The sequence below is a fragment of the Phocoena sinus genome, chromosome 7, assembly GCF_008692025.1.
Source record: "Phocoena sinus isolate mPhoSin1 chromosome 7, mPhoSin1.pri, whole genome shotgun sequence".
NCBI classification, from domain to species: Eukaryota; Metazoa; Chordata; class Mammalia; order Artiodactyla; family Phocoenidae; genus Phocoena; species Phocoena sinus.
The window spans coordinates 70,752,483-70,773,557 of record NC_045769.1 but is presented as its reverse complement, the minus strand read 5'-3'; the positions used below and the strand labels follow the sequence as shown (position 1 = coordinate 70,773,557).

The window sequence follows — 21,075 nt, the reverse complement described above, 5'->3', positions numbered from 1 at the left end:
AGCTATTAAAATGGTTCAACTTAACAATAATTTCTCATCAAAGTGTATGGTATCTTAATGAGCCCTGGTTATAGGATCAAACTCTTTTCTGAATAAAAGGGATTCCAGAATTCTAAGTAAGAGAGTGGTGTAGTTCTACAGAATAGTCTTGCTTTAACCAATGGTTATTTTATGATTAGAGGATATTTTGAATTTTTTAATATTCATTAATAATAACCTTTTTTTGTCTGTATGTAACTGTGATATAAAATATTTCTGCCTCAGAAAGAGAAACTGTTTGGGGAAATAAATAGCTAATGAAATGCAACTAAAAGAAGAAGTGCTCTTTATAGCTCATAAACTCATAAAGTTGTTAAACCTGGGGAATAGATATCTGGTTATAAAGTTTTTTTGTTCCATAGGCTAATCAGTTAACATTTTATATTGATGCTAAGGAAATAAAATGAGTGTTACTTTACAATTTGCTCTAGCAAAATAGCAGCCTTGACATTGGGACAGAGGAAGAAAAATCAAGAAGGCAGAAGAAGAAATTGACTGGAAAGTTGCTCACATCCTTTATTCTCCAGCAGCACGCGTGGGCTGCCACCCATCACCAATGATTCAACAAATACCAATAAGGGGTTGGGTCCCTGGTGGCTTTGAAGTCAGAGAGCCTGAATTTGAACCCAGGCCTAATTCTTGCACGGGAGCCTTAGGAAAGTTACTGAATCTTTCAAAACCTCAACTTTGTAACCTATAAAATGATAATAATAGCACCATCTAGCCCCTAGGGATCTGCCATGATGAAATGAGATAATGTATGCTAAGTTCTTAGCTCAGGATTTAAAATTTAGGAAGCCCTCCAGATAGGTCAGACTATTTATTATTATTTTGTTCCAAGCATGTGCTAGGCAATCAGGATACAAAGATGAAAGAGTCTCTCCCTTGGAGTACCTAGCAGTGCTGCTGAGATGAGGAATTTCACTGCAATAAAATAATAGCTAATTAACTTTCACTGTGTTCAAATCCCAAACGATCCTAACAAGAAAGCATAAGAGCATCACGTTGAGAAAGCATCTAGGATAAGTACAGTTGAATCATTTGCTAAGTACTGACGAGCATCACTTCCTCCTTCGACAAGTTTAATACCATCCACAGCGTTCACATGGAGGGAACATGTTGGACTTGAGAGGAATTAGAGGAATTGTGAAAAGTGATACTTCTCTGATTACTATACACAGGAGACATTAAAATATAATCACTATCACCAGATTTCCCTTCTCAATAAGAGAAACATCCCAGGGACATCAAGTGCATCTGATAAATGCATTGCCATTGAGCTGGAGCCCTTGAACCTGGGGCTGTGTGCTCTAAGCATTTACTCAAAGATCAGAGTGTCAGATGACCAAACTTTTGTTAGGGATGTAATCGCTGTATTTTCAAAGGTCTACTCTGAAAGGCCAACCAACTGGTACCATGCACATTTTCCGGAATAGCAAACATTTGGAAAAAAAGGAAACAACGAGGGGTTGTCTGTGTCGTGACTCCGCCCTCCTTCTCCTCTTTTCCCTCCACTCCATCTGCTCTGGCCTCCCCGCTCTTCCTCAGACACACTGGGCCCACTTCTGCCTCAGAGACTTTGAATTTGCTACACCCTCTGCCTGGAATATTCTTCCCCTCAGATGTGCCCAAAGCTTGTTCCCTACCTCCTTTAGGTCTTTATTTAAATGTCACCTTCCTTTCCTGGACTAACATTTACAACCGCATGGTTAAGAAATTCTCTTTGTATCGCCCTTCCTGGCTTGACATTTTTTTTCCTCAGCAGTGATGCCATCTAACGTACTCTAGTTTTTACTTGTTTATCATCTGCCTCTCTTGACTGTCTGTGAGCTCCAGGAGGACACTGATTGTGTTTTGTTACGTTTTGTTTGCTAGTTATCTCAGCGCGGCCTAGATGGTGCCTGGCTGTAGAAGGCACTTCATAAATATTTATCAAATGAAAAGATAAAAGCCAGACAACATAAACAGGAGAGCACAAACACAGGAACACAGCTCTAAATGTGAGCGTCGTGAACTCCAAGAGACTGGTAAGTAGGAAAGCAGTGCACTGGACCTGCTGGGTCTAAATAGAGTGAGGACAGGAGCCTCAGGCTCCAGCCTTCCACTCGCTGTCACCAGGCATTCTCACTTCTCTACGCCTGTGACCGTAATTTACCTGTTGTCTATCAGCTCAAACACACACTTCTATCCTTTGCTCAGTAGTGCTGGGAAGGGGGTCTACAGCTGTGTTTCCCAGACCCCTTCCTCTGTAGGCTTCCTGTTAGGTCCTGCCGATAGGGAAACACAGAGGAGTGTAGTCAGTAGGACAGGAGGAGGGACTCCCTTTATCTTGCTGGTCCTGTCAGCAGGTGCCCTGAGGGAGCACCTGTCCCAGCCTCCTGCTTTTCTTTTTATACCTGAACCTGTTGCATCCTGCCTCTCAGTTGCATGCCTCACACACCTTGGAGCTTAGAGCCCAGAACTTCTATGTCCCTCTTCTCCTTTTTCCCAAGCCCTAGAGATAGCTTCTTCCTACAGCTCCTGTCTCTCACTTACCTCATAATTTTTTCTTTTGCTCTTTAATTTGTGTAACCAATTTTTATATCAAATTTCTCTGCTGAAACATCTAGTGCGATTTCAGTGTTCATCACGTCTCTGTGAGGATTTACACAACTTACCTGTAAAATAAGAAGGTCTCTTTCGGCTGTAAGATAACAATATCTAGACCTGGGGTTGGCAAACTTTTACTTATAGGGCCAGATGGTAAATATTTTAGCTTTGCAACTCCTCAAGTCGGCCATTGTAGCCTGAAAACAGCCACAGACAACATCTAAATGAATAGAAAAGGCTATATTCCGAATAAAACTTAATTTACAAAATTAAGCAGCCAGCCCTGACTGTAGCTTGACGACCCTATCTAGACATTCCTCAGAATGGTCAGCAACACGAAAAAAAAAAGCTCCCAAGACCAGTTTGAAAGACAGATGCTGAGACTGAAATTCTAACTGCCTTGAAACAATATGAATATCAACATAAGATTCCAATATATACGGCAGAGAAGTGAAAGTGGGCAGAATATTCATGTCTCAAACTTCAGGTCAAGATGAAGGTGTCTACAGCCACTGGTGAAGAAATGCAAGGCCAAAGGGACTGCCTGAACTAAATCCAGTTCACCCTGCCCTCACCCCAGTGAAGAGCCAGGAGGTTCAGCACACTTATGAAGCCAGCACTAAACAGGGCATCAGGATGGCTTTATTCCGTTTTGAAATGGAAACTGCCCTATTTTTTTTTTTTTTTTTTTCCGGTACGCGGGCCTCTCACTGTTGTGGCCCACAGGCTCCGGACGCACAGGCTCAGCGGCCATGGCTCACGGGGCCAGCCGCTCCACGGCATGTGGGATCTTCCCGGACCGGGGCACGAACCCGTGTCCCCTGCATCGGCAGGCGGACTCTCAACCACTGCGCCACCAGGGAAGCCCTGCTCTATTTTTTTATTCTGATTATAGTTACTCCCTCACCCCTTGTTAGGACTCTTCTGGGAATAATCAGGACTGGATAACAGTGGCCATAATTACTATTGACAAGGCTTTTACACCCCACTATGTCCACTGACATTAAGCCAGTGTAACCCAAGGGGATGAGAAACAGCTGAAAGGTGGAAACGTCTTAACTGTATAAATAAATGACCCACAGGCCCGTGAAACAAGCAACTATTTTAGCAAAGGGCTGGTTTTTAGCAGTAGTAGTTGTAGTGAGACATCACTGGGAGGTCACAGTGCAAGCTAGAAATGATTAGTTTGGAAAGAAAACTGATTAGAGAACATCAGCATTTGGGGAAGCTGAACGCTCTAATACCAAGTCACTGAAGAACTTTCCAGAAAGATTTACAAGCATTATCAACAAGGCTACTCTCTGTGACAACTGTTTGTCTGCCAGGAGGTGAGGAAAATGATCACTGGAAAACAAAACTGCCATAGAAATTGCCCTTTCCAGCATTCACCCAGCAAAACTTTCAGGAGTGTGAAACAAGTATTATTATAATGCCTGTCTCTGGGACTGTTAACAAAATTTTTTAAAACTAAAAAAATATAAAAAGTAGTCATTACAGATACTTATAGAGACCTTCCAATGTGCTGGGCTATTCTAGGCATTGTACACTTATTAACTTATTTTCATCCCAATTTTACAGGTAAGGAAACTGAGATGCAGATAGTAACCAGACTCAAGTCTCATGACTAGTAAGCCCTAGGCAATAGGGTTCTGAAGCCTGTGGTTATAACCACTGCTCTAAACAACCTAAGTATGCAGCAGAGTGAGGTACATGGTAAATGCTTGTTGGCAGTTTTTGTGAGTTAGCATAGATGGATTAGACTTTCTGGAAGTGTCTGGATTCAATCTTTGCAAATAATCTAAACAGGCAGCTTGGTAGTATCATTTGGACCGGGGACAGTTGGTAGGTTACATTAGAACATAATTTGTTCTAGTGTTCCAAAGTCAGAGGGGCATCAATTCTTTCTGAAAACCCTAGAATTTTCTCTCTGGAGTGTTATTAAGGATGGCAACTCTGTGACTCTTTCTGAGAAAGAAAGTTGTACTCCCCTCTTCCTCTCTTCCATGGTACAACTGGTAACTCTCATCATCTTTTCCCTACACTCATAAAAAGTAGCCATGCAAGCTTTATAACAGGTTTCTTTTCTCCCCCCACACCTTTTCTTTTTCATGTTTCCTAGATCCTAAACATAAAATCTTGAATAACTCAGACCCTGCAGTACACATTTTCAAAAGAGTGGGAACTTGTCCGATGAAAAGACTCAGCGATTCCTCCTTTAGAGCCACCACAGGGGCTTGTTTGTTACTCTGCTTTCCACTTCTGTCTGTCCCTTCCTCCACTCTTTAACCCTTTCCTCAGCACTCGGAGGCAGAAGCGGACCTGCCCCGGGCCTCAGATCCTGGTCCTCTTGATTTCTTAGGGGCTCTGTTTCATCTCTTCTCCCTCCATCTCCATCTCTTCTCAGTATCTTCATTTCGTCCATAAGCATGCACACGGTGTACCCATATCAAATAAATACTTACTGACCCTGTGGGCTCTGGCAGCCATCTTCCCATTTCTCTTCTTGTATTTACCAGCCTACTTCTCAAATAAACAATCCGCATCTGTGGCCTTCAGTTTTTCATGGTCCCTCCTCATGCCTCTGGAACTACCCCTCACTCCGTACACTACACTTTGCTACAACAACATCTTCTTCAACGCTTATTTTCTATACCATATAGTTTGCCAGTTAATCAAGTAATCTTCTATCATTAGTTAAACATTTAATCTGAATAGTCATGTCTTCAAGTAAGCTGAAAGGATGAATTTATTTTATCAAACAGCTGCTGGCACTATACGAATAGGTATGCGTGATCTAGTAGTGGATCACTTGACCCCATAGTTAGGAATATAAGACTTTTAATCAGAATTAAAGTAACATTAAAAAATGTTCATCAAAAATATGCTTTTACATGAGCTCTAAGATAATTTCTTTAATTCATCAAATGTTTGTCAAGCTGTACTGGGTTGAATAGTTTCCCCACCCCCCAAAATTCAAGTCCACTGGGAACCTCAGAAAGTGACCTTATTTGGAAATAGGGGTTTTGTAGATGTAATTAGTTAAGATGAGGTCGTACGGGATTAGGGAATGTCCTTATAAGAAGGTCATGCAAAGACATGCTTTTGCTGACTTGGAAAATGAAGAGGACCATGTGGAGACAGAAGGGGAAGAAGGCTATGTGACAATGAAAGGAGAAATTGGAGTCATAAAGCTACAAGTCAAGGTGGTTGCCAGTAACCACCAGAAGCTGGAGGAAGCAAAGAAGGATTCTTCCCTGGAGCCTTCAGAGGGAGCGTGGCCCTGACGACACCTTGATTTTGGACTTCTGGGCTTCCTAACTGTGGAAGAATAAATTTTTGTTGTTTTAAGCCACTCAGTGTATGGTATTTGTTACGACAGCTCTAGGAAAGCACCCACTCTGTTCTTCAATGTTCTGAGCACTAGAGATATGAGTGAACAAAACATAAAAAATTCTTGCCCTCTTCATGAAGCTTACATTCTAATGGGGGGGGGAGACATAGGAGCAAACAGTAAATAAATAATGCCTTATGTTAGGAGGTTAAGTGTCACGGTTAAGTGCTAGAGAAACTCTGCTTTTTAAGGGCTCATGTGATTAGATCAGGCTCACCCAGGTCATCTTCCTTTCTTAAAGCTGATTATGCCATCATATAACATCACCTAACCACCAGGATAAAATCCATTATATCCACAATCTCAGAGATTAGGTAGAGATTAGCACATGGGGCAGGGAGGAAATCTGGGGAATCAGTTTAGAATTCTATCACAGTCATCTTGCCAGCTGTATTGAGAATACACTGCAGGGAGTAAGAAGAGAAATAGGGAGATTTTTGCAATATTGCAGGTGAAAGGTGATGGCGTCTTGGACTAGGGTGGTAATAGTGGAGGTGCTGAGATACGGCCAAATTCTGAAAGAACATGAAGGTAGAAGTGATAGGATTTGCTGACCGATTGGATGTTGAGTGTGAACAAGGGAGAGGAGTTGAGAACTGCATGAACTTTGGCCTCAGTAACTGAAAAACAAATGAATTGCTATTTGCTGAGACCAGATGTATTAAGGGAGGAATAAGTTTGAGGGGATTAAAAAGTTTTGGGAGATGTTACTTTGAGATGCTAATAGCAGCAAAATGGAGATGTCCACTTAATAGTTGCACATATGCATGTAGAGTTCAGGAAAGAGGTCTGGTCTGGAGATATAAATTTGGGTGTTGTTGTCAGGTTATAGATGGTGTTTAAGGCCATGGGAGTAGATGAGATCACCTGGGGGAAAGAAGGAAGAGGTTCTAGGATGAAGCCTTGGAGTCCAAGGTCAGAAGTCAGACATGACACGGGGAGGGGGAAGGGTAAGCTGGGACGAAGTGAGAGAGTGGCATGGACATATATACAGTACCAAATGTAAAATAGATAGCTAATGGGAAGCAACTGCATAGCACAGGGAGATCAGGTCAGTGCTTTGTGACCCCCTAGAGGGGTGGGAGGGAGACGCAAGAGGGAGGAGATATGGGGATATATGTATATGTATAGCTGATTCACTTTGTTATAAAGCAGAAACTAACACACCATTGTAAAGCAATTATACTCCAATAAAGATGTTAAAAATAGAAGTCAGACAGGAGGAGGAGCCCCTACGGAGAATGGGAGCGAGCATGTGGAGGTGCAGAAGGAAAAATCTAGGAGAGAGTGGAAACACAGAGGAGGGGAGAAGAAGCATCATCAACTGACAGGGAATGGGAGACTCAGAGGGAGAACTGAGCCCTGGACTCAGCAACACAGAGGTTAGGGACTTTGACGCGAGCAGAGCCAAACATTTTAGTGACGGGTGAGGATAAGCCTCATGCCAGTGAGTTTAAGAGGGAGCAGGAGAGGAACAGCAGACAAAGAAAATAGAAAACTCTTCCAGGAGTTTTTTGGTAAAGGGAGCAGGGCAAGGGACTGGGAGGTGGGCAGAGATGTGGGGTACAGAGAGGATCTTCCTCTCTCCCTCCTTCTCTCCCTCCCTCCTTCCCTCCCTTCCTTTCTTTCAGGATGTGAGAGATTTACAGCTTATTTATATAGAGAGGGGGAAATGACAGCGCAGTGGGCAGAGGAAATAGCTGCAGCCACATCTCTTAGTAAGTGAAAGAGGATGAGGTCAGTGTACAAAGAAGGGTTTGGCCTTGGGCAGGTGCTGAGAGGGGGCTGGTGGGAATTGAGGACCTTCTCTCCTAGTAGCCTTAGTTTTCTCCTTAAAATAGAAAGCAAGGTTGGCTGTAAGCTGAGAATGACCGTGGGGAGGTGCTGGAGGCCTGGGGAGAGGAGACACATGAGTACGCGAGGGAGCAGCGGGGGAGCACGGGGTAGGGGTCGGGGCGTGGGGATCACCAGCTAGTACGAAGGGGGCTGCTTGATTTTTTTGGAGTTCAGGATTTTCTTTTCAGTCCAGTCAAACCATTTTCATCTTAATGAAATGATTACCATGTAGATTATTTCAAATGCTACTTTCCTGGGTCAATTTTTACAGGTCTAACTTTTACCATGTATTTTTAAACTTCTTTACGTTGACTGTTTTGTTTTATGTTAACTGTTTCTGCCACATTTTCCCATTACGAATTGGATAAAATACAACAGTTTATATGAGAAAATTGAGAGTAGTTTCCCTCAGATGTTTCTGACCCTCTCCATTTTCTCAGATTTGTATCTTAAATGTTGCAAACTCAATTCTTCCCTATTCTTAATCATTTTGGATAACAACAGAAAGCAAGTGCTGGGCTCAAAATGCCTTCAGGATCAAAAAGGCAGCGTCAAAACACCCTGCTTTACAATAAACTCGTTTGGTTAGGAAGGAAAGTGAGAAGAGAGGGAGAGAGTTATGTGATTGGATTCTTTGGAGATCAGAGCTGGCTTGACATCTATTTTCTTTTGCTAGTAAATTAAATTTTTCCAATGTAATGAAAAATGAGTAATCATAAAATATCTGACACACTTGCATAGACCTCCCATTTCTTCCTTTTAGAATCTCCAGTTCAACTTAGGTAATTCCCTTTCCCCTTCCAAGGGCTGAGGAAGGAGCTCCCTCCTGGTCCCAGAAAGGTGAGTCTTGGTTAATCTAGTCCAAGCTTGGTAATCCTTTCCCCTTGCCAGGGATGGGTTTGGAATAGACAAATGACCCAAATCTGGCCAAGGAGACACGAGGGAAAGTCTGCCTTGGGCCAGGGAACTTGTGGAAGTAGTTTTCCTCCCTGATAGAACAGACTATGAATGAGGAACAGCATCCTCCCTGCCTTGTGAAATGGCTGTGTGACAAATGACGCATCGCAGCAGCAGCCATGCTCGACCTGAGAGGACAAGCTTGAGAACGAAAGTAACAGTGTGAGACCAGCAGAGCTGAAAGACGCAGAGACTCTGGGCCCTGGAGGAAGCTGTGGGACCACTGCGTTAACAAACTCTAGAACTGCCCTACCTCTGCACTTCCAATTACGGAAGATGCTAACAATAAGAGTCTATAGTTTAAACAACTTTGGGCCAGGTATTCCGTTACGTGCAGCCAAAAGTATTCTCTCTGACGTAAACCGCATACAGAATCGGGGGTCGGGGCTGTAAACTGTTGAGGGCTAAACATGTAGGTGAACTGCATGCCTGGGAGCCAGTCTGATGGCTCCAAGATCGGAAAGGTTGTATTCAGGCCCATTAATTATTAACCCTTTAAGCTTGGTTGGTTTCCATATATGAACTTCCCTGGGCAGCATTTATCATGTTCTCTTTAGAGTTTCCACAGCACTTTGATCATTTACTAGAAGGACACTTAGCTCTTTTTATTATAGTTCATGTTTATGTTTCCTTTAAGATTAAGAATTATTTGAGGGCAAGGGCCATGTGTGTTATTTTTATATTTCCAGGGACCAACAAAGTGCCTAACGTAGAAAATGTTCAATAAATATTTGCTGAATTAGAGAATTACCTTCTGCTGACATGCTGGGTGCACGATGTAGAAGGCCCTCCCCAAGACCTGCCTTGGGAAGAGGAAGTGTATCCAGTAGGATGAGGGAACTGGAGGGACCACTGCAGATTAGCTCTTCTGGGAAGGATAGAGCCATGAGGGCAAGAAAAAGGTCTCCACTTGGGCTAGCCAGCCGACTGTTCAAGGAGTCATCCTTATCTCTGCTCCTTCCCGTGCTAACACCCTGTCCAAGCTGGCATCATCTCTCACCTGGATAATCCACTTCCCACCCTCCACCATTATCTATACCAGAGTCAGAGGCATTTTAGAAAGAGAAACAAGATCATGCCACCCTCATGCTTGAAACAGAGAAACTCCTTCTTGCGTCCCTCCATCCTCTTGACCACACTTTATTTTTGTCCTAGCCTGTATCACTGTCTGAAAGTACTCAGACAGTACTCAGCTTGCCTACTATCTGCCCGCCCCATGACTGTAAAGGCCCATGGGAGCAGGCTCTTTGCCTCTACTCTTTAGAGCCTCATCCCTTGTACCTGCAACAACAGCTGCCATGCAGTAAGCATTCAGTACACACAGGAGAGTTCACAAATATCGCCTCTGGCCTTAGCCCTTCAAAGGCTTTAAATCTCATACAACAAGAGTTTCCTGCCTGGAATAAAAGAATAAAGGAAAATAATAGGGAAATGGGAGCCATCCATGATATTCATGGACCTGAGCAGGTCTGGCTTTAAAACAACTGAGGAAAATAAGAAGATGGGGTCCCAGCCCCACAGAGATGGTGTTAAGGATGCAGGGGCCACCCAGCCAGTTTGGCAGGACCCACAGTTAAGTCAGGGAAGGGGTGGGTGGTGTTACCCACTTAATATTCACCCCCTTTGCCCCTCTTTCTCTGTTGCACATCCTAAGCCACCTTGGCCCTCAGGTTGCTGGGAACAAAGTCCCTGCTGGCTTTGGCTCTGCCTTAAATTACCTTGGCTTCCTGGGCCTTAGATGCTGAAACACGTGACCTAAGCTCATGGGTCTACTTGCTTCCCCAGTGGACCAAATAATGAAGAAATGTGCTCATTAATGTGGACAGTTAACGAAAGCAAATGGTTTATCATTAAGTTTGAAGAAATCTCCTAGGAAGTTATAATTTTGAAGAACCATACAAAACTGCAAAAATAAAACAGCTAACACAGAAGTGCTAATTTTGTGGTTTCAGTTTGCTCTCTGAGAGACACGCCCTTTTGGGGAAGTCATAATGGACCTGTGAAGACTAAAGGTGAAAATATTTACAAGATAATTGATTTACAATAATGCAAGGGTTAGCATCAAGCCATAAAGCAGTGATTAATCTTTTTTTTTAATAGGTTCCTTTTTTTTTTTATAAGATGTTGGGAGTAGGAGTTTATTAATTAGTTAATTTATTTTTGCTGTGTTGGGTCTTCGTTTCTGTGCGAGGGCTTTCTCTAGTTGTGGCAAGCGGGGGCCACTCTTCATCACGGTGCACGGACCTCTCACTATCACGGCCTCTCTTGTTGAGGAGCACAGGCTCCAGACACGCAGGCTCAGTAGTTGTGGCTCACGGGCCTAGTGGCTCCACGGCATGTGGGATCCTTCCAGACCAGGGCTCAAACCCGTGTCCCCTGCATTAGCAGGCAGATTCTCAACCACTGCGCCACCAGGGAAGCCCGATTAATCTTTTAAGTTACAAAAGTTTCCACCAAAGCATTTCTCTAAAACAGTTATTCATGGAAACCAGCAGACTCAGGGAAGGCTAGAAGTTACAAGATTTGAATTCCCAAGTTCTAGTACTTCCTCACAAAGCACTAAACTTTTATACCTCAGTTTCTTAAGGGTAACAAGTCAGGAAATTAATACCTCCTCTGACGTGGATTGTTTTGTGAGGATCAGATGAAATAACACAGTATACACTGGAAACAAAACAAGTGTAATCCAGTGCGAGTACTCAATCTGGACCTACTACTGCCACTGAAAACACTTAATAAGACCAGTCAAAAGAGTGGGATGTCAGTCCTGGGCTGGAAGCTGTTGCTCCTCTACAGCTCTGTGTAGGAACAGAGGCAGCAGCAGGCACTTTTCCCCAGAACACTGGCACCCAGGGATTAGCAGTCATGAAATTAAATATAGTCGTATAAATAGGAAGTTGTAACATTTATGCTAATATGGCCACATTAACTTTATACCTGATCACAAAGTACCAGCTCTAGAGGCACGGTGCCTGAGTGTGAAACGCCAACTCTGTGGAACTTCGAGCAAGTTCCTTAACGTTGGTAGCCAGCCTCCAAGATGGCCCCAATGATCTCCACCCCAATATTCATGCCCTTGTGGAATGCCCTCTCACTTTGTATCAGTGTTGCTTTGTGTGGCCAATAGAATACAGCAGAAGTGATGGCACATCACCTCTGAGGCTAGGTCAAAAAAAGCTCTGAGGCTCCCTACTCAGTTGCTCTCTCATATCCTTCATTCTAAGGGAAGACAGCTGCCCTGGCACCCTTTGGAAAAACCCATCCTTTACAGGGAACTGAGGCCGCTGGCTAACAGCCACGTGAGAGAGCTTGGAAGGGGATCCCCCAGCCCTAGTCAAGGCTTCAGATGATATCTCGTCTGAAGCAGCATGAGGGACCTTCAGCCAGAAACAGCCAGCTAAGCCTCTGACAAATTCCCGACCCATAGAGACTGTGAGATAACACATATTTGTTGGTTTAAGTCTGAGAACAATTCATTATGCAGTAATAAATAACTAAAGCACCCTCTCAAGGTTTCTGTGAATCTTCTGTAAAAGCAGAGATAATAACCTCTCTCAAAGAGTTGTTATAAGGATCAGATGAGAAGTGTATTGAAAGCCCTCAGCCCGATACCTGGCACACAGTGAATCCGTGTTGGTTATTATTACATCTTTGTGCCTTCTCTTCCACAAGGAAGGGGGTCCTGCAGGTACTTAACAGTTACCTTTCTTAGGCTCAGCACTTTGTTAAGTCTTAAAATTTCAAGTACACTGATCCAGCTCTAGCCAGTCTCTTGATGTCATTTTTCTCTAAGCATCAGTTGGGCAAAGAGTCTTCCCTTTTTCTCTCTGATCCCTTTTAAGATGAGAGGCAAGATGTCTAAGATAGAGAAATTTAAGGATATGCTATAGCTGGGGCACCAAAAGCCAAAATAGCAGGCCTGAAAAAGACCAACCCACTGACCTCAGGAGCACTCGGCAAAGCTTGATAACTGAGTGAGCTGGAGTCAGCTCGAGCTTTTACAGGGCTCTCTGTTTAGAACCTGGCCTCTGATATATACAAAGCTTTCATTCAGGCTCATTTCTGTGCTTTTAAACCTGGAATCGATCCTGGACTTCCTCAGGCAAACTTCATAGATGTTATCTTTTCTTTCTCTGATTATTCCTGTCTCCTTCACATTTGGGTTTTCTTTTATTACTGGTGGATGGCTGAGCAGTCAAATTTCCTATGTGCTGAAAGAAGGTATTGAGGAAATTTACTGCTACAGCAGTGGAAAGAACACAAGAAGAACAGATGTGTCTCTGTCCCATAACAAAACCCAATAAGAAAACTCTCTTGACAAATGACAAAACTCAATAATGAAACTATTTGACAGTTATTTTAAAAACTCAGCCTAGGGCTTCCCTGGTGGCGCAGTGGTTGAGAGTCCGCCTGCCGATGCAGGGAACACGGGTTTGTGCCCCGGTCCGGGAAAATCCCACATGCCGCGGAGCGGCTGGGCCCGTGAGCCATGGCCGCTGAGCCTGCGCGTCCGGAGCCTGTGCTCCGCAACCGGAGAGGCCGCAGCGGTGAGAGGCCCGCGAACCACAAAAAACAGACAAACAAACAAAAAACTCAGCCTATAATATGATGTAAAGAGGGAATTAAAGGGATCACAAATGCTGAGTGAGAAGGTTTTATTGCCTCTAGGCCAAGAAGATTTCTACAATTCCAATGTGAGTAAATTATTTTTATACATTTTATTGCTGATTCTCTGAGAAACTGAAGGTCCAAATACGCAATATCCTTCTCTACTAGGATACTTGAGGGATTTAAAACAAAATACAATCCTTTATCATATATACAGAAGGAGATGAACTTTTAATTTTGCTTTGTGAAATGCATAATTCCTGACCTCGAGGAGTTTATATTCTAAAACAATTCATTAACAGTATTAAGCTTACACCTCCATCTCTCTCTGTCTCCGTCTCTCTCTCTCTGCTCTGAGTGTGTCCAGAGTTCTGCTAAAGTCAGCTTTTCATATGGAAACACTTAACCTTTAAACCAACCTCTCAGGGGATGAACCTGGGTTTGCTCATTTCTTCCTCTTTTTTTCTTAGCTCTTTATTTCTTTGCTTTCCACACAATCTAGGACTTTGTTTTGTTGTTCTACCAAAATCTTTCTTCCTTTCCTCCTTCCTTCTTTCTCTTCTTCCCCCCCCCCCTTTCCTTTCCTTTCCATTTATATTTCCTCTCTCCCACCTCCCTTCCTCTCTTCCTTTCTGGTTTTGTTTGACTTGAAAACCTAGATCGACAATATGAAGGACACTTCTTGGGTGATGACTCTGGATCCTTTGTAAAAAGACTGTCCCTCATTGTGGCACAGCCCAGGAATGGTATTGCTGATTTAGCAAAAATACTGCATTCCTGAGCTTTTATCTTTTTTCCTTATGATAAGGCTGGAGTTGAAGCAAGATAATTTCTCTTTTCTCCTCAAATATACATACATTCCTATTAAGAAATGCAAGAAGAGAAATAACTTATTGTGTAAGTGTAAATAAAGCACACAGTGAAACCACATCTCCACCCAGTATTCCAAGAGGCGTTCTTAGCCACCCTACCCCCTTACTCCCTATGTTTCCAATTACGGAAGTCTAATCATTCACATTTCTGAGTAGCTCTATAGCTTCCAAATTCTGCTCTGTGCCATCAGTCTCCTGGGATACTTCCCTTGCTTCCTCTCCAGCCTTGCCCCATGTCAGCCCACCTTCCCACTGTCATGCCCCACAGTTCAGGCATGCTAGAGTTCTCCATCATCTACAGGTTAAAGCCCTGCTGCCCACACTTCTCTCTTGCTAGGAGTCCTCTTATGTTCCCGGATAGAGGACGTGATCTTGTGTCTCTATGATGACTCACAATTCATTCACGTTTTCTGGAAAAACTTATCTCCAGGAACTGATACTAACTTTTCAGGCCTCTCCACACACAAAAAAATCTCCTGTGAGAAGTCTTCCCACACTTTCCCAGAAGTGATCCTTTTAACCCCTGAGAAAGTTTGCTTAAGCCTCCCTAAATTTTCTCACTGAATCATAATAATAGTTAGACCTAGACACGTGAACCTCTCTGGAAGTCCCCGTCAAGAAAATGTCCTTGAAATCTTTGTTCAAATTTCATTTGGAGAAGAGACTAAGTATGGTTTAAGGGAAATGGTAAGATAACCCCTCCCAAGTCTGTATGCCCCACCCAGCCAAACTAAATCCCTGTAGTTAACTTAACCAAACCCCATGGAAGGCAGATAGATGACCCAGGCCCCTAACCAATTTCATTACCATCTTAAGTGGCTTATTTATCCAAGTTTAGTGTTCCTTTCAACTTTCCGAAGGGAAGTTCTGATAATTACACTTTTACCCTTTCTTCCAAGGATGCCTGGGTGCTTCAGCAACGTATTAGAGATGAATGGATTATCCAGGTTACTTTGATTTGTTTGCGTATCTGTTTCCCACTAGATTATAAACTTCCTGAGGTCGGGGCTCTCTTTATTTATAAAATTTAATCTTTGGATTTGCAGCAACTAGCACAGTTCCTGGAACATAATGTAGGTCATGTGAATATTTACTGATTGTATGGGTGACCCGTCCTTTTCCCACAGGAAGGCTTTGTGTGTGTGGTTGTTTAAATATACAAAGTACCACTTTACGAAAGCAGTTATATTTTAACAATTCACAACAAAGAGTCAAAAGAGTGGACAGATGCCTGCCATTTAATAGTCTAAACTGGTGGTAACCATGGCTGTCTTAAGTAACTGAAAATCATTATCAATAGGTCAACACACTCAGTTATTTAACTTTTGGCACCTTTGCCCTGGCCCTGAAATTGCCGGCCAAACATGATTGTTGATGGTTCTACAAACTAATTCTGAATGGTCACCTGAAATCTAGATAAGACCCCTCAGTATATAAGCACTGTCTACACATTTCCCGGTTGACTAGACCATCAGAGAACACACCTCAGTTGGTTGACTAGAATGTGAATACTTACATGAAAGTTACTACTTAAAAGGAAAGTAGGGCCAGTGGAGATCCAAACTAGTTATTCTCACTTGTTTGCATCCAATAGTGTGTATTTCATTATATGAATGTTTTATATTAAGAGTTAGGACTAAACTGGAACAGTGAGGCAAGCTAAAAGGAACCAAGGTGGATTTAAATGAAAGAATCCACCAAACATCATTGATCCCACCTCCTCTGAATATACCAGCTTTATGATTTAACTCTGAAATACTTACTTCTATAAGTGGTCAAATAGTTATTTTCCTGCATCCCAACTCTCCAACTGATGGATTTCCATCATCCCTGAAGGAAAACTCCCTGGTCTCCCCAAGCACTATCTTTTCTCAAAACTGTATTTGGGGACTTGCTTTCTTATTTTTTTCCCTCCCCTTATGACATCCTTACTGCTGTTTGGGATCTTTGAACACTGCCTTTATTCCTTTGAAAATCACAACCACGAAAGTTGTTTTTTTTTTTTAATTTACATTCAAAAGATACTAAATTCAAATTTAACATAAAGAAATCTTAAAACTTCCCTTTATTTTCAGGAAGTATGTATTTGCCATACACAAGACGTGGCAGGTGCAAGGCTCTCGTAGCCTAAACACTGGAGACCAACGAAGCGAATCTAGCGGCGACCACGCCAGCAAAGCCTCAGCGACGACCTGGCACACCGATCCCACCCAGTCCCCAGCAAAATCCCTAGGTCTCCTTGGTGTGGTAAAATAGAACCTGATCCCGGTCTCCAACTGTCTTATCTTTTTCAAATGTTTTAAACTTACTGCCTTTGTTCAGCAGAACCACAGGCACGGTGATGACGGTGACGAGCGCAGCGATCCCCAGCAGTCCCAGGAGCACCTTCCACGGTGTCTGCAAGCCGGGCAGATCACGTCCAGTTAGAGCCAGCCGCTTGGCCCCAGTCTGGGTAAGAGGGTCGGGGCCTGGGCTGCACCCGAGGCAGCGGGGTTTGCCGACGGGCGCGCACTGGGAGAGAGGCACCGCGGCATGGGAGGGTTTGGAGCGCGCCAGTCGGAGGTTGCAAGAGCTGTCTCCCTTGAACTTTTGGCCTCTGAACACTTTAATTGTTTGCTTCTCTAGGCCTACAACTCAGAAGCCAAGTGAGGGTTCAGGCGTGCGATTTGCGGGTGGCCCTCCAGGTTCTCCAAGGCTCGGTGCCTGGGTTCTAGCAGAAAGCCCGCGGGTCCGAGAGCCAGGCGAGAGCCCTGGGGCGTCCCTTCACCTGTCAGAGCGTGGCCCTGAAGCTTCCTCCTAATGAGAGCCCCTGGTTTCGACCCGGAAGCTTTGGGGGCAATCTGGGGAGAGTTTGGTGAAAAGGCACCTACAGCTCGCCCCTGGGGCTGTTGGGGCGGGTGGGTGGGGGGAGGCCAGCTACTCACTCACCTTCATGGTCAGCGTCTCCTCAGAGCTAAGCTTTCGGAGCGGGAGTGCAGGCAGAAGTCAGGCGAGCCTCCCGGACGCGCGTGCAGTTCCGCAGCTCCGGGCGCGCAGTCACTCGGCGCTCCCAAGTTTCAACCCCGAGTTAAACATTAGTGAGCGCCGGTCCGGCTGAGTATAAAGGGCGGCGGGCAGGCTGCGAGCGAAGGCGCGCCGGGCCCCGGCAGTGGCGTCCCGGCCGGGGGACGCCCGAGAGGCACCTCCCTACGGGCGCGCCGGGCACGGGGCGTCTGCTGGGCGCGCAGGAGGGGTGTGACCGCCCGAGCAGCGTCTAGCCAGCGCCTGGCATCCGATGCCGAGCCCTGAGGCTGCAGACCTGCTGCCTCCCGGCGGGAGACCATGGTCGGCCTTAACTGAAAGGGACCTCTGCTCTCAGTTCCCGCAACCTCGCGTGGGCAGGCAAGGGGACCTAGCCCAGAGAAGGCACGGGGTTCTGCAAACACACAGCTCACTGCTGGCAGCTGAAGCTAAAACCCAGGCCTCAGTCCTTTGCCAGTGAATGGTATGTTGGGGAGTTCTGGGGTGTTTAAATCTTCTGGAAGGCCAAGAGAGAGAAAAAGTGATTGATCACTTGTGGATGGCACTTAGAGGCTGTGTCTGGATTCATTCTCCGCAGGGGATTTCTGGCTTGTCTTGCAGGCTTACCTTCTCATCAAGATGCCAAAAATAATAACACTAACACTTACGTGGAACTTAACTTTTTCCCAGGAGCTGCTCTAAGCATTTATGTGTTTATTTTACAGGGAGGAAGCCTAGGCACAGGAGGTTAAGTCACTTGGCCAAGTCCAGGCAGCTAGGAAGTCGTGGAGCCTGAATTCAGAGTCCATGTTCTTAACCACTACTCCACAGGGCCTTTCATCTTTCAGTCCTGCAAAGAGGATTTTTGGGAAAAGGGAAAAGGTCAGGTGTGGTTTCTTCCTCCCTTCCTCCAGGATGCCCTGTAGGTTCCTTCACTCATTCCTTTTTTTCTTCATTCACTCGTCCCCACATCCTCCTATTTATTTCACCCATTCCACAAATATTTGAGTGGATACAAAGTGTCAGAGTCTCATCTAGATGCTGGTGATAGAGAAGGGGGACCAAGATAGATGATATTTGTGCACTTGGCACTTTCAGTCTGAAAAACACAGGTGAACCTTTGCAGTTAGGTTCTAACTCTATGCTTACTTCCTCTCTTGTGGATTAAGTACCCCTACTCCCTAAAAGGCCTCTTCTGCTCGCTCACTCAGCTGCAAAACCTCTCTGTCCAAAGTTAGAGGTAAAAGATTAAAAGTGCAAAGTCCTATGGAGCATTAACACGTGATTATGAATAAATTCCAGTTTCCATCCTTTATCTCCAACCCAGACGTTGCTTCTGAGCTCAGGGATCTTTTCCCCTCTGGCTACTAGTTGCTTATGACACACACCCTTATTCACACCGAGCTCCAGAGGCTGGAACTGAGCTCTTTCTCCTTTCCATCAGCCTCACCCCTTCTCTGACCATCTCTATCTTCATTATATGGGGATATATGTATATGTATAGCTGATTCACTTTGTTATAAAGCAGAAACTAGCACACCATTGTAAAGCAATTATACTCCAATAAAGATGTTAAAAAAATAATAGAATAAAAATAAAAACACAGGTCAAAAAAAAAAAAAAGTGACCCCATTCACCAGTTACAAAAACTAAAGGCTTGAGTCATCTCAGTTTCTCTTCTCCACTCTCCTGTTACATTCACGTGATCATCAATTCCTCTCTTCTGCCTTCACAAGTATTTCTCAAATCCACTTCCTCCTCCCTCTTACAGTTGCCGGGGAGGTGAGTCAATAGTGTTATTGTAGCATGTGAGCTGGGAAGAGAGGCCGTCCGACAAGGACAACAGGGAATGGTGCCATATTGGGGGCTCAGTGTTGGTCTCTGCTTTCGCCAGTTTCTATACTCAGCAAAATGCAGGAGGCAAGTCAGTACAGTTGAGTGCATGCTTGACCTCCACACCTACACCGTTGACACTATGCTTTCCGCAAGCCCCCAGGAAGCTGGGGGAAGTTGACTGGCATCCATGGGGGCAGATCATCTTGTTCTCTGGAAAGTATTCCACAAAACACAACTGCCAACTTCAAGAGATCCTTTCCTAAATCCAACCCCCACCGTCCCGACCTCTTTGTCACTAGTCTTTCAATCTTGTTTTCTTCAAGTCCCTAAGGTACCAGCTGGCCAACACATTAGCCGCCACCTATGAGTCAGTGTAAATCTTATATTAGGCCATCTCTTGTTTCATGAAAAATGGAAAACAGATGTACTACTCCAAGTTCTGTCTGTCAGGATGATTTCTCTTTCTACTAGATTTCGGAGCATCCCTGAGAGGGGCTGTAAGGTAGCAGCCATCACTTTTGACTGGTGCCAGCTTACTTTGCATAAGGCTGCCTCTTCCCTCCTCTGTTGCCTGGCTGTGGCGAACTCTTATGAAGCTATAGGTGTGTGTTGAGGGAGAGACACCGAACAATGGGAGAAGCACCATGGAGTCTAAGTTCACCGCTCATGGGATTTTTTTTTTTAACTTTTTATTTTATATTGAAGTGTAGTTGGCTAACAACATGTATCTATTCTTTTTCAAATTCCTTTCCCATTTAGGTTGTCACAGAATATTGAGCAGAGTTCCCTGCGCTATACAGTAGGTCCTTGTTGGTTATCCAATTTTTTTTTTTTTTTTTGGTATGCGGGCCTCTCACTGTTGTGGCCTCTCCCGTTGCAGAGCGCAGGCTCCGGACGCGCAAGCTCAGCGGCCGTGGCTCACGGGCCCAGCCGCTCCGCGGCATGTGGGATCTTCCCAGACCGGGGCATGAACCCGTGTCCCCTGTATCGGCATGCGGACTCTCAACCACTGCGCCACCAGGGAAGCCCCCATTTATTCTTTTATCTTTCTCTTCCATCCTTCTCTCTCTAGTGCCTAGTAAAATGCCTGGAACACATCAGTAGTCAATAAGTGTTGGTGGAATAAATGCAAAAATTAAATCAAATGAAGAAAAAGTAACATAAGATCTTTTCCTTCTTGTCTGCTGGAACTGGAGGCGAGGGGAAAATGGGATCTTGCTGCGTGTGGAAAGAAAGGAGAGAGGGAGAATGGTAGGGCTGGGGGGTTGGGACGAAGCTGAACAGATCTTACTCTTTGCCCTCAGCTCTGCAGGATAAGTAAAGGAAGTACAAAGGTATTTATTCTTTTGCTCAATGCCCTCCTTGCTCTCCACCTAATCAGGGAAATCTGCCCACCTGTGTGGAAATGACTTTTTTAGCACGTCCTTTGGAGTCCAGATCAAAAGTCACTTCTTTCAGATTACCTTCAAAAATACCCCATCTGTTTCCATTCCATTTTCTGCTTTCCCTACCAACCAGTGTTTGCAAGATTATTCTGCTTGTGTTATTTACAACAAAATTAATTTCTACCACATGATACAGAGATGATAGACAGATAATTCTATGGATTTAGACGTATGGAAAGAAGAAATTTCAGACCAAAGACATAGCTACACGAAGTCTGACAAAGCTGGAGATCTTTAGGGAAAATCTATTAGTTTAGTTTCACCAGGAAATAGGGTTGGTCTTGGACATATCCTTCAGTCTTAAATTCAGTATTCAGTATGTACTAGGGAGCCACTTAAAATTTTTTCCAGAGAAAGGAACACAATCAGACTGAACTTTAGATATAAGAAGCAGGCAATAGCGTAGGCTGGATAGCTGAGAAATGGAAGAACTAGAAATAGGATGAGAATCATAAACTTTATGTTGCAAAATTAATTGGGCAGGTGCTTCTCTGTGTGGAGC

The 21,075-nt window shown here is 44.3% G+C and overlaps 1 protein-coding gene across 3 annotated transcripts in view; it reads right to left on the bottom strand.

Annotated features, from left to right (window-relative positions):
* Positions 1-18,152, bottom strand: part of DPP4 (dipeptidyl peptidase 4) — a 78,369-nt gene extending 60,217 nt beyond the window's left edge. For 2 of the 3 annotated variants that reach the window (XM_032637177.1, XM_032637178.1), the window contains exons 1-2: positions 17,221-18,151; positions 16,602-16,689 (exon numbers count right to left, since the gene is read on the bottom strand). In XM_032637177.1, coding sequence (XP_032493068.1) covers positions 16,602-16,689; positions 17,221-17,226 — 94 coding nt within the window. In that variant the 5' untranslated portion in view covers positions 17,227-18,151. Of the gene's footprint in view, positions 1-16,601; positions 16,690-17,220 lie in introns of all 3 variants that reach the window. The other variant, XM_032637176.1, reaches the window with a different exon arrangement.
* Between the last annotated feature and the right edge of the window lie 2,923 nt (positions 18,153-21,075).